This window comes from Hydractinia symbiolongicarpus, chromosome 2 (genome assembly GCF_029227915.1).
Source record: "Hydractinia symbiolongicarpus strain clone_291-10 chromosome 2, HSymV2.1, whole genome shotgun sequence".
Classification (NCBI taxonomy): domain Eukaryota; kingdom Metazoa; phylum Cnidaria; class Hydrozoa; order Anthoathecata; family Hydractiniidae; genus Hydractinia; species Hydractinia symbiolongicarpus.
Window position 1 is genome coordinate 14,616,199 of NC_079876.1, and position 13,058 is coordinate 14,629,256.

Sequence of the window (13,058 nt, forward strand, 5' to 3'; positions counted from 1 at the left end):
TGTATTGTTATAAAGAATATAGGCAAGGCGTTTTTCCTAGAAACGCTGTCTCCCAAGATTCATTTCAGTTTGTTCTAGCTGGACGTATTTTGTTTGCTGGTTTAGCTAGATGTTTAATACTTGACTCCGTATTGCTCTGTTTGAATCAGTAAACCATGAGTGTAAACATTGGTGGAAACGTTGGTAATTTACAAGTTGCTACAAATATTAATACAACAACAACTCAAAATTTTATTGACAGCACACCACAAGACGCTGTGTCTTCATCTTCGCCTCAACCATCTTCAGTCACTGGCACACCACTACAAACCAGAAATTGGCCAGGAACTATAAATGAAACTGCAGAACCCCAAAATCAAGGTAGTTAAGGTTTTTTAACAATATATAGCTATGTAACTGTTTTTTTTAAATACCTTTTTGAATATTAATAGCGATATATTTGGTAATTCAGATTTTTAATACTCAACATTAAAACAATGTATTTATATCTGGTATATAGGAGCCTTTTTCGGTCATATTAACAGGATATTGTCAGTTAACAGTATATTGTTCACAAGAGGGGGAGAGGGTCAAGAGCATACAAAACTGTTAAGGGTCTGGAAAGTTTTATAAGAGTGAGGGTCTAGAAAGTCGTATAAGTTCACACACATTTCAGTAAAAGTTATCTAAATCGCTTTATGCCAATTCTAGGATGCTACTTGAATTCCGCTACGTTATCCAACCTCTGCTTATTGCAGAAGCTATCCACCCCTCTGATGACATGTAAATTTGCCGGGTTATGTGAAAGTTTGCCATATTGTTTGTGAATGTCTGTCATTGTGTTTAAATTCACTATTCTTTTACTTAAAGTTAAGGTTAAGGTTAATTTACATCAATCGCCTAATTTAAATTAATTAAGCATATACAAAGCACTTATAACTTTAAGGCCAAAAATCTTAAAAACTTGCAGGAATAATTGATTTCATGTCCCATATGGGTAACTAAGGACCACCTGACACCAACTTTGACCAATTTCTCGAAGCTGGGGTGAACATTTTCATTTCGGAACAGATTGGTTGATGACGTCATCAAAGAACCATTAAACTCCAATATCTCGTAATTGTTCCTTAAAAGTACATGATTCTATACATTTTCTTGATCAGCATTTCATGCCCTAAATAATAGAGACAACGGTCAACAAAGTTAAAATTTCTTGTATATTGGTAGGACTAATATTAATGGAAATTAGTAATAATGGATAATAGAATTATTTAAAATTAAAAAAACAATACTACTAAACAACTAAATTATGACACCTAAGGATCGAAAAATCTGATGTGAAGAACTTATACAACCATCTGCGAATCTTCACTACATGCTATATTGGAGTATATGCAATGTGGTTAATGTCATGTATGAAAATAAGGCCTTGTACTTAGTGATGGTTGCCAGGAGTCTTAATTTTGTAAGTGGAAAACTTACCTGCAAGATGAACTTATACAACTAACTGCCAGACTTTCAAAGTTTCATCATTAAAAGATATTTTGACCCTCCACAGCCTACACACCATCTTTCTCAAGCTAGATTGATTTTCTCCATTAAAAAAATAAAATAAAAACTGTTGCTGCTTCTGAGGAACAGCAATGTCAGCGTCTAGACATCCCTAAGGAATGTGTTTATTTTGTAGTGTGTATAGTTTATTTCTGTTGTGTGTTGCAAGTTTCAAGTTTTATGTTAAATGTTACACATCATTAACTTTATGTTACATGTTAGCATTTTAATGTATGGTATTGCTTTCTTGTTCCTCTGTTCTTATGTCTGTTAACAGCCCATTGTGATACTTGTAAAGTTCTTTTGTTTTTTGTATTATTATTTTGTTGTGTTTTACATTTTTAGCTTATAGTGGATTCATGTGTGTGTGTTGTTACTTAGTATGTGTGTATAGCTTGCATGTGATGTTGTTTGGTGGTGGTTTAGTGAAAGTGGTTTACGTTTATGGATTAAAAACTATTGTTTGTGGCATTAGTTTGTTTCGGTTTAAACCTAACCAATAGTGTCGACTTGTGTGTGTGTGTGACACTAATATAATATAATATTTATCTATTGTCGGATTAACCTCTAAAACTTTTTAAAAGCTTCACAATGGTAGCATAGTTGCTATGAAGAACACAATTGTGAGCCAGCAAGTTGATTTTTATGACCTGTTCTAGTTTAGGGGTTCGGTTAAGAGATTGGGTAGGGGATTACAAACAACAAAATCCCAATAATGGGACCCAAAATAATTTTTTTTTTAAATTTCTAGTTATAAGTTTTTGGTTAAATGTAGGAATTTTTTTTGATCTTGAAATTAAATTTTGTTTTCATTAGTTTAGATTTAAATATTTAATTTTTTCTCAATGCACATGCGGTAACAAAAAAGCTTGGGAGATTCTTGCGCTTTAGCGAAAAGCGCAGGCACATAGAAACAACCATTTTATATTGAAGAAGAACTACTTTGTTCATCACTAACATACGGCCTGGCAGTGAGCGGGATTTGATCAGCGGTCCCCTGAACTGGGAGCTGCCGGCGAACCCACTACACTGCGTGCAGCAACTTTTTTATGTCTATAGCAAGTGACTTTGAGTTATTGTGAATTTCATGTGTGCCCATGAATGCTGGAAATTTTATTTTTTATACAGCGGGAAAAGGAATAATTATACAGAAAAGACCAAAGGAAGCAACAGGTATGAACCTTTCTCTTTTCAAATAAGTGTATGCTTTTGTGACCAGTATGCATTGTGAAATGATAAATGTTTTACCTTATTAAGAAAAAGTAATTTTTGCAGATATAACCACAACTAATCCATAATTAACAACAAGAATAATTTTACAAATACCTCAATGGATTAATTTTCGCAAGAGCCAATTTTGGTGAGAACTAATACTAGCGAAAAATGTTTTAAGAAAAAAAATAAATAATATTTTAATTAATTACGCACCAATTACGCAGTAAGTTTCCTAATAATTTCATCGGGAACTTATTTTTTCAAAATTGACATTTCAGAATTTTATTTTGCCTATCCTGCGTAATAAATTAGTATAACGTAAGTTACCTCTGTCTTAAGGTCACGGTACCAACTATGACTGACGAAGTGTACATATTTAGATATCTAATTTGCTTCCTAACCCGAATAACCAAGCCATACTTTATTTTATTCTTCATAGGAACAGAGCTTGTCACCGCCTTCCTGGAAGAGCCTGCAAACTTTCTTCACAATATGAGCGATGGCTATGTTTTGGTGATAAACAACGAAGATTTCACTCAAAATCCTCGACATGGCTCCTCTGAAGATGTTAGGTTGTTGCGGGAGTTTTTTCAAGAAAAACTGTGTTGGCCAGATTTTCATTTAGAAACGGATAAAACTGTGGAAGAAATGAGGAAGATTGTAAAGAGAACATCACAAACCGATTTTCAAAGATTTTCTGCATTTTTTATGTTTATATTAAGCCATGGGTGTGAAGAAGGAATCTATGGGATACAACAAGGAGTGATAAAAGTTGATGAAATCATCAAACATTTTTCTGGTGACAAATGTCCATCCTTGTTGAACAAGCCGAAAATTTTTTTTATGCAGGCCTGCCGCGGAGATATGGACGACGAAGGGTACAGCCTACAGAGGGATAAAATAGAAAATAATTTTACAAACAGGATTAACATTCCTAATTTCAGTGATTTTCTCATTGCATATCCGTGTGTTCCTGGCTACACGGCTCTGCGCACGAGGAAAGGGACTGTTTTTATCAAGACATTGGTTCATATTTTAAAACACTTTTGCGATAAAGAACATCTTGTAGATATGTTAATTAGAGTCAACTACATCGTTGCTGGAACAAATAATCTCCAAACCATTAAAAGCATGCCGTGTGAGGACATCAGATTACGTATGAAATGCTATTTTTATCCGTTTTTCGATAAAGTCATAAAGAAATTTGAACTTGGTCACGAAGAAGAATCATAAGGGCCGTTTTTAAAAAACTGCCTTTTAGATCCCTACATTATTTGTGGTTGACGTGTTTTTCGTGAACTTTATTGTAAATTTTAATTTGTTATGTGCCAATTTCGTTCCTGATGTGTGGCCTGTTAGTCGCATTATTCCTGCATTCGCGCAAAAACCTTCGTTATTGCGCGAAATTTAATACGCGCAAAATACGTTCATATTCCCATTGCGCAAAATACGTTCATATACCCATTGCACGAAAATTAATACGCGCAAAATACGTTCATATTCCCATTTATTTCTCGCGAAATACGTTCACATTGCCATGGCGCGAGAATTAATTGCGCGCGAAATACGTTCACATTGCCATTGCGCGAAAATTAATTGCGCGCGACTTAAGTTTATATTGCCATTGTGCGAAAATTAATACGAATAAGGTATACTCAGCGTCTGGTCTGCCAGTGTGTTTATAAGGGTATTATTTTTTAGGAGTTTTTTAAAATGTCCCGAAATGTTTAAAAATTATTCTTGTTCATCTGTACTTTATTCTACTGAAAAATACATTATTTTACAAAAAACTCTCATCTTTATAGGTTTGCCTTTTCATAGCTAATTAGCAAATATTTCTTGGGTTTAAGGCAATAAATAACAAATTAAATTTGATAAATTTTCTCCATGATCTTTGTCACAGCATCTGTTGTGGTCTGAAGATGCTCGATAAATGTTCTGAATCGACCCTTCTTAAAACTTATTATGCTCTGTGTAAATTTAGTTGACTTGAAATTTTTTGTATGGTTATATGAGGTTTACTAAAGCGAAAATGGTGACAGTACACGCAGCTATCTTCCGTAACTATCTTATGGGAGGAGGGTTAATTTTGTGAATTTTACATAAAATTTCGAAGTTTGTACCCGTGAAATGTTTTTAACTATAAAAAAGATAGGTACCGACCTAAATTTAAGATAAAAGACAAGGAAATAAAACAGATGTTAAATTTTCAGCCATCTGCAAAAATTAATGAGCGCGACAACTTCATACAGCCACCGATTCACGAGAATCAATACTCACAAAAATGCAACATTTTTTGAGAATCGCGAAAATTAATCTTTTAAAGACTTTGCTGGGATTAATTATTAACGAGATTATTTTTCGCGAATTTTGCGATTTTTTGCGGATTTTTCGAATTAAAGTCTACGCGAAAATAAATATAGTACCATTTGCGGAAAAAAATCCCCCAAAAAAATTATTCAAAATCTCCCAAAAAAATTATCCAAAATCTCCATTATTTGTAAGGTTCTTGATGCTTCCGTGTGCTAAACATAATTTTTCATCTGCCCACCTTCGTCGCTAAACGTGGCACTATCTTTCAACAGCTGAATTTGTAGATTAGAAAGAACTCTAAAGATAATAATAAAATAAGCAAAATAAAGTCTACTGTTTTCCTTGTTTTTATCCAAATTTCAAAATTTGTTTTTTGGTGCATTTGAATTTTCATTTTTCGAACTTTTTTGTTCCATTTGCTGTGTAGTTGAACCCTTAGAAAAAGTCGCAAGGGTCCGAGATAAAGAAATCTGCGAGATAAGGAGTTGGAGATAAAGAAAGAAAAATAGCTTAGAGCGTGCACAGTGCCAAGGGACTGAGAGTGTTATTCGAGATAGAGAAGTTGAGATAATGAGTTCCATAGTCACTTGTACCTTAGGGAATTAGCTGGTTTTCCTGATAAAATAAGTAAATCGGAGAGAAAATAGTTTAAATCGTTTTTAAAAAAAGAAAAATCGAAATTTCGCAAAAATTAATTTTCGCGGCTATTTATCAAACTTTCTTCCTTTAAACATTATTGTCTACGATTTACTAAAGCATGAGAAAAATTTATTGCGAATATTAAACTCCAAAATTTGTTGAAAATTGAAAATATTAAATACTAAGCCAGTTCTTAGATTTCCTGTATTTTGGGTTACAAAAATTTGCCCCATTTTGTTACCTCCCTATACTTAGGTTTGTGAGAATATAAGTTGTAATAAAATCAGAATGAAGAAATTTCAGATCTGCACAGAAACTACGCATACACATTTTTCAGCCAATCAGAGCATTGTAATTGTTTATTTTGCTCGATATTCCAAGCTAAATTCCAAGCTAAAAGAAAACAAAGCAAACTTTTAAATCTCAAGCTATCACAATGTCGATTCAAATGGTTTTTGATACTGTAGGAGTTGAGTGATTCTATTGAAAGTGAATTTTAGAATTTTGGATGGGTGCTAGTAAGTTAAGGAAGGTGTTAGGTCTGGGATGAAGGAGGGGGGACACGCCAATAATAAAGGATGGGAGGGGGGGACACGTCAATAATAAAGGATGGGAGGGGGGGAAATTGTACCATCTTTGAACACAATACCTTTGATTTGTTTTGACTTGTTTTGTTACAAAATATAAATTATTTTTTATTACATAGATACAATTACAATTCCTTATGTTATTTTTGGAACTTTTATTCAATATGGACTTTTATTTCATTTCTCATTTTATAATGAAAATTCTTCTAATTTGACCGGGTAATTGAGGGGGCGCGGGGGACAATTTTTTAAATATATAGGGTAGGTATGAATAAATTGGGATGTGTTATAAATTTATTATTACTATTATTATTACTATTGTTAAATTTATTTACTCAGGGAAGCCTTTTCAGTTACTATTGGTACTGCTATCAACGAGGGTCCTGCAAAGGGGGTCCTGGTGAATATAAAGCTTCTATTTACAAAAGTCCTGCAACCGCTCAACTAGACAACCGCCTAAGATATCAATCCTATTCTCATGCTGAACGCTAAGCAAAAAGGATAGATGCACACTTTTATAGTTTGACTCAGCCTTGGTTTGAACTCAAGACCTCCCGCACTGGGAGCTAACGCTCTATCATAAGGCTACTAGTCAGTTTTTTGAAATTTAGTTCAACAACTGGATATTTTTTAAGTAAAGTTCTTCCAATCAAACTGTTTTCTAGGTCACGATGTTTCAGAGGAGGCAGTGAGAGCGGGACTGGATGCAAGCCGAGGTAAACTTTAAACTAACTACAAAATGTATTGCTGACGTTAGCATAACCATTTTTCATGAACTTGTGGGCCTTCCTGCGTCCACCTGCGTGAATTATTTTAGTGTGCTGGCGTGCTTAACAATGTAACTAGCTAGCAACTTTTTAACGCTGGCTGCCTGGTCACTGCAGAGCATTGACTGTTTCACACTTTTTCTATATTTGAAAAATGAGAAAAAAACTCCATTCGTCCCAATGTCTTTGTCCAAGGTTGTAGAATTTCGTTTTACCCACCAACTTAGCCTAAATGATATGTTTTTTATCTGCTTTTCTCTCGTTGATTAGAGAGAACTCACTTTGCAGTCTCAGACTTCATGCATGAACTAACTTGGTTGTCTTGTGGTACGGAGCAGAATAGATGAAAAGCAACTTCTTTTACTCTCCATGTAGTACAAGTGAATTCTGTAAACCATTTCTTCTTGTACCATCAAAACTTGCTGATCAGATACTTGCTCCTACAATATACTGACTTTAGCATAATTTTGATATTTTTTTCCTCTTTTTTCAGTATGAATTAACTCTTAACCAAATCATACCATTTCTCAAAACCACTTATCATCCTTCCAATAATTTCATTTGTTTTTTGTAAAATTTATAAAATTGCTGACGTTGGCACAAAAATCTATAATTTAGCATTCTCTGTCATACAACGAAACAGTAGTGTTCTCGATATCTATTTTTGTTTGTTTGTTATTTCTTTCAGATAAAAAAATGTTTGTTACTACAATATATTCAATGAGCCCCGCCCACCAAGAAGGGACTCCTCTTGAACTAAGATGTGAGGTATATTTCTCTTTTTAAAGCTTGACCTATATCAACAAAAAAAACGCGCGAAAATTAAAAAAAAGGTTACTGTGAGAAGCAAAAAAATGCTTGTTAGTAAATTCACGTTCAATGTTTTTACATCCCTTCCTGCCAGGACCGGATTACAAACCCTATCTTCCGCAGCCCTTTTTGGTAGAAAGTGAGTTTGACGGAATTGGCGGTACTTAATTTTGCGGATAACAAAAATAACAAATACAGTGTTTGTAAGTAAATTCACGTTCAATGTTTTTAAATGTCGCTTTTGCTTTTAAATGTTCCGCAGTTTACGCTGTTCATGATTGAATTGCCCCGCAAGATTCATTGCCTCTTTTTTTAAAATAATTTTAATTTTGTTTCTGTTTTTGTTTTTGTCTCGTTTATGCGGTTGGTTGTTTATTTGTATTAGAGGAACATTTAATCGAGACATGGCTACAACAACTCGAGCCTCCAGGGTTTTTACACGACATGGTGAAAGGTTACGTGTTGATTATAAACAACGAATTATTCCCTCGACCAGAACGATGCCGAGATGGTTCTTGTCAAGACGTTGAAAAACTACGACATTTTTTTCGCAACGTCGTTCACTGGAACGAAGATGACATTCAAATCGAGATGAATAAAACAGCAAACGAAATGAGAAATATTGCTAAACGCGCATCTGGGAAAGATTTTTCGAGTTATTCTGCGTTTTTCTTCGTTGTGCTGAGTCATGGTTCCCAACATGGCGTATTAGGTGTGGATGAGGAAACCGTTGACGTGCAGGATATGGTTCGCTTTTTCGCAGCAAACAAGTGTCGATCGCTTGCTGGAAAACCTAAAGTTTTTATAATGCAGGCTTGCAGAGGCGATTTAAGCGACGATGGGGTCACATTGATCCAAACAGATGCCATTTGTGAAGAGCGTTCCCCGATGATCAACATCCCAGCGTTAAGCGACTTCCTTATCCTTTATCCGTGTATCCCAGGATACACCGCGCTGCGCAATGAAACATACGGGACATATTTTATTCAGGCATTGGTACATGTGTTTACCTTGTACCATGACAAAGAACATTTGATTGATCTCCTCCTCAGGGTGAATTATATTGTAGCGAATACTGAGTGTACACCAGAACAGAAGAGTATGCCATGTCAAGACATGCAGTTGAGAAAAAAGTGTTATTTTCACACCTATTTTTTGAAACTACGAAGAAAATTGCAAGAAAGAAACATAATCAAGTAGTTTGTGAACCCTTCCACGTTTTTGTTCCGTTTTTGTTGCAGTTTGTGTCAGCCCTACAAAGGAGATATAACTTCTTTAAATTTGTTCAAATGTTTAACAAAGATTGATCGGTTAACTAAATCTGCACCGGAGTGACGATTTGCCCCATGGACGGATAGCCGAGTTAAAATCGAGAAGCTTGAAGTACGTTGGTTTGAATACCACTTTGTCCGGAAATTTAGTTAAGTACATAGGTACAGATACTGTACGATTTTTTAAAATGATTATTACTACCCCTGTGGTTTTCGACCGTCTTCGTAAATAGGCAATTTAAAACGAACGCATAAACAAGACAACCTCTTTTCCAGACCACCTTTCCTTGTCCTGATGTCAATGGGATAGAAGACACCCTGGGGAAGAGAATGTCTATCTTTTTTAATGGATGGTGAGGCGAAAAGAGACAAAAAGGCGCTTGTTTTTTTTTATAAAAATTTGAGTTTTTCGTCACCGAAAAAATTACGTTTTTTTATTGTCTGTTGTGTTATTTGTGCGTTTTGTTTTTAATTCGTTTTTAGATTTTAAATTACTACACATTTTTTGTATTTTTTTGTTATATATATATATATATATATATATATATATATATATATATATATATATATATTCTAGTGTTTTCAATACTTCCAGACCCATTTTTTCCTTGTAATTTAAATGTAGTTTTGGTACAAGCTGGGAGAATAGAAGGAGAAATTTGAAACCCAAAATATTGATTTCTTCTTAAATCTCCAAAACATCTCATGCAATGTAGAAATGTCGATTCTTTGAAAGTATTTATATTTAATTACCACTGAGGCTTCAAATTTTCCCTCCTAAAATAGGGGATGATTTTTATTCTTTTTTAAATGTTTCTTCAAATGTGGTCCCTAAATTGTCGTAAAGTTTTAAAGTTTTGTCACTATCCTGAAAAGACACTAAGACGAACTATAAAAACTTTTTTTGTTGTTTGCGATTTGTGTTAAAGTATTCTTAGTCTTTCTACTCCGCTATTCTAGTTTTTAGAAATACAAGGTTTACAAGACTCTATTACAAATTAATATTATTACTTAAAAAAATATCAATTATTCGCAGGAAGAAAATTTGGCGAACGTTGTTAGTTTTTGTTATTTCTGTGTGTCTTCCTCCAAGGTCAATTTCACGAAAATTATATGGAAACTCGAAATTCGTCAAAATAATTTTCGCGAAATTTGTGTGAAATGATTTGCACTGATTCTCTTCTGATATACCTAGGAGAGTAGGATATACCGAAAAGGGTAGGATATACCTAAGAGGGTAGGATATACAAAGAGCTTGTAGTAATAGATATGTAAATTTCAACTTTAGCACACTTTGTATCACATCTCCTATATAAAAGCACTTAAATAACAGTATAAATTGAGCGAAAAAGTCATTAAATTTTCTTAACGCGAAATCCGTGAAATTTAATTCTCGCAAAAAAAGTTACCAAAAAAAATCACGAGAATTAATCATCAAAAGTTTCATCGAATCATAGAGATAGAGGCAATTTACCAACCCCGTTCCCAGGGCATTTTGACTTGTTAATAAAGTTGACTTCGTAATAATGGCTCAGGGGCCACAAGACCTTGGGGACAAGGTAGGCTATTTACCTTCTTTTACCTCCACGATCACATTTATAACAGCTTTGAATTATTAGAGGCTTTAATTCAGTAATCTTGTAAGATACAGTCTACAATATTACAATCGTGTAGCCGTAACAGCGTTTTCTTACGGAACATGTTTCGTCGAAATAATCAGTTATAAAAAATACACCAGAAAAGAAAGGTTTTTGGTTTCCGTAGTTTCAACGCTGAGCATTTAGACTTTGCAAAGAAGAATCTCCCTCGTTTTTTGGATAATAACTTGCAACTTTGCCAATATGTTTTGGAAAAGTGCTTGAAATTTTTTGTTTTTTGCATTTCCCCCAACAGTTTTTATATTGTAATATATTCTTGTTGTTTATTGTTACAGGCTGGACAACATGACATGAATACGTTGACCGACGACGCGACAAAGTGTTTCAAACTTAAACTCACCCGCAGATGCTTTTTATATACGTGTTCTGTATTTTGTTGTTAGATCATCGTCTTCTTGAAGCATGGATGAAGGAACCTCCTGGTTTTGTACACGACATGGAGACGGGTTACGTATTTATAATCAACAACGAAGACTTTGTCAGTTTACCAACACGCAATGGCTCAAGCGTGGACGTGAAAGCCCTTACACACTTCTTCAGCGGTGTCCTGCATTGGGAAGACGTCGAAGTTGTAAAAAACCGGACGGCAGAACAGATTAGAAATGAAGTCAAGGAATTTTCATTGATGGATTTCACGAACTATTCTGCGTTTTTCCTTGTTGTTTTGAGCCATGGCACGAAGGATGGTGTGCTTGGCGTGGACGAGGAAGCAGTATCAATCGAAAGCATGCTGAAATATTTCAACGCAAACCTCTGCCCTACGCTAGCAAACAAACCGAAAATATTTATCATTCAAGGTCATCGAGGCGATTTAGATGACGAAGGGATCTCAGTTGTTCAAACTGATGCCTTTTGTGAAGAGCGTTCAAAAATGATAAATATTCCTGAGATGAGTGATTTTCTTATTACGTATCCATGTATACCGGGCTATACAGCGCTCAACCATGGAACAGAAGGAACGTATTTCATTCAAACACTCGCTCTTGTCTTCTCCGGATATTATGATAAGGAACACATAGTGGACTTACTGTTGCGAGTCAACTTTGTTGTTTCTGGTACACTGGATGTGAATACAACAAAGAAAGCAATGCCATGTAGCGACATGAGACTACGTAGAAAATGTTACTTTCACGCGTATATTCTTAAGATGCAGAGAGAGATGCAGAAACATGTCATTCCCGACAATAGCTAATTATTTCTACTCTCTGTGACTCTCGTTTTTATTTTTGACTTGTTTGGATCACCAACATTTATACTTCACGTTATTTGTTATTGTTTGTTTTTTTGTCTTTATATTTATAAAACATCGAAGTTTTATTTCGCAAATGCTTTTGTATACTTTTTGAAATTGGTACTGAAATATAAAATTAAATTTCTTCTCTATTTTGTCGCCTCACTTTACGTTGAATTCTACCATGTTAGGGGAGTATAGTAGAAGTTCACAATGTTGTCTTACTTTTTACGTTGACTTTTGTTTGTTCATAGAATAACAAATCTACCGTTTATAGCAGATATTCAAAATGTTGTCCCACTTTTTATATTGACTTCTGTTTGTTCCCAGGATAACAAATCTACCATTTTGAAGGCTGTAGTAGAAATTCAAAATGTTGTCTCACTTTTTACGTTGACTTCTGTTTGATACCAGCATAACAAATCTACCATTTTGAAGGCTATAGTAGAAATTCAAAATGCTAGCACGTGTATGTTGAATTTCATTTTCAACATGGAATTTTCTTCGTAACATATTACTAGTATCATCAAGCAACGCTATCATAATCCTTGCTGCTAGGTCCGGATTTTAGGCATCACCTTCGCAGGTCGAATGAAAATTACCAACCCCTCCTTCCGCGGCCTGTTGGTAGAAAGTAAGTTTGACAGGATTGGGCGGAATTTAATTTTGCGGATAACAATTTTGGTGGGTACATAGTGGTGCTATCGAACAGATGGTTTATTGTTTTTACAAAAATTGAAGCCAGGTATGGAGTTTAAATTAATTTGAATTAGAAACTGGTATTAGACGTCAAAATACGACCTTTAATTTTGGCATGCATTTTTGTTTTATTTTTAATATTCATAACAAAACCGTAGCATTGCACCACGAAATGTTTTTCGACAATTTTATTTACAGTAGAGAACGTTCGTAAAAAGTTCAGTTTGTGTTCTTGTTTGTTTTTTTTTTTCGCCTGCCTTTAAAAATATATTAGCAGACAGTCGGTTTGTGTAACTGAGTACCAGATATATTCTGCGCATATTCCATCTCAAGAGCGC

The 13,058-nt window shown here is 34.5% G+C and overlaps 1 protein-coding gene across 4 annotated transcripts; it reads left to right on the forward strand.

The window, feature by feature from the left end:
• The first annotated feature begins 1 nt into the window (after position 1).
• On the forward strand, positions 2 to 12,173 carry LOC130629585 (caspase-3-like). Of its 4 annotated transcripts, none has more exons than XM_057442840.1 (3): positions 2 to 360; positions 6,950 to 7,000; positions 8,247 to 9,631. In XM_057442840.1, exons 1-3 carry the CDS (start codon positions 156 to 158, stop codon positions 9,059 to 9,061), a joined length of 1,071 nt encoding a protein of 356 aa, XP_057298823.1. In that variant the 5' UTR covers positions 2 to 155; the 3' UTR covers positions 9,062 to 9,631. The 4 variants fall into 4 exon arrangements, with proteins under 4 accessions (XP_057298823.1, XP_057298826.1, XP_057298825.1 ...); XM_057442842.1 differs by lacking the exons at positions 6,950 to 7,000; positions 8,247 to 9,631 and adding exons at positions 2,659 to 2,703; positions 3,185 to 5,503 and having other exon boundaries at positions 6 to 360; XM_057442841.1 differs by lacking the exon at positions 8,247 to 9,631 and adding an exon at positions 11,174 to 12,173 and having other exon boundaries at positions 7 to 360.
• Positions 12,174 to 13,058: the final 885 nt, after the last annotated feature.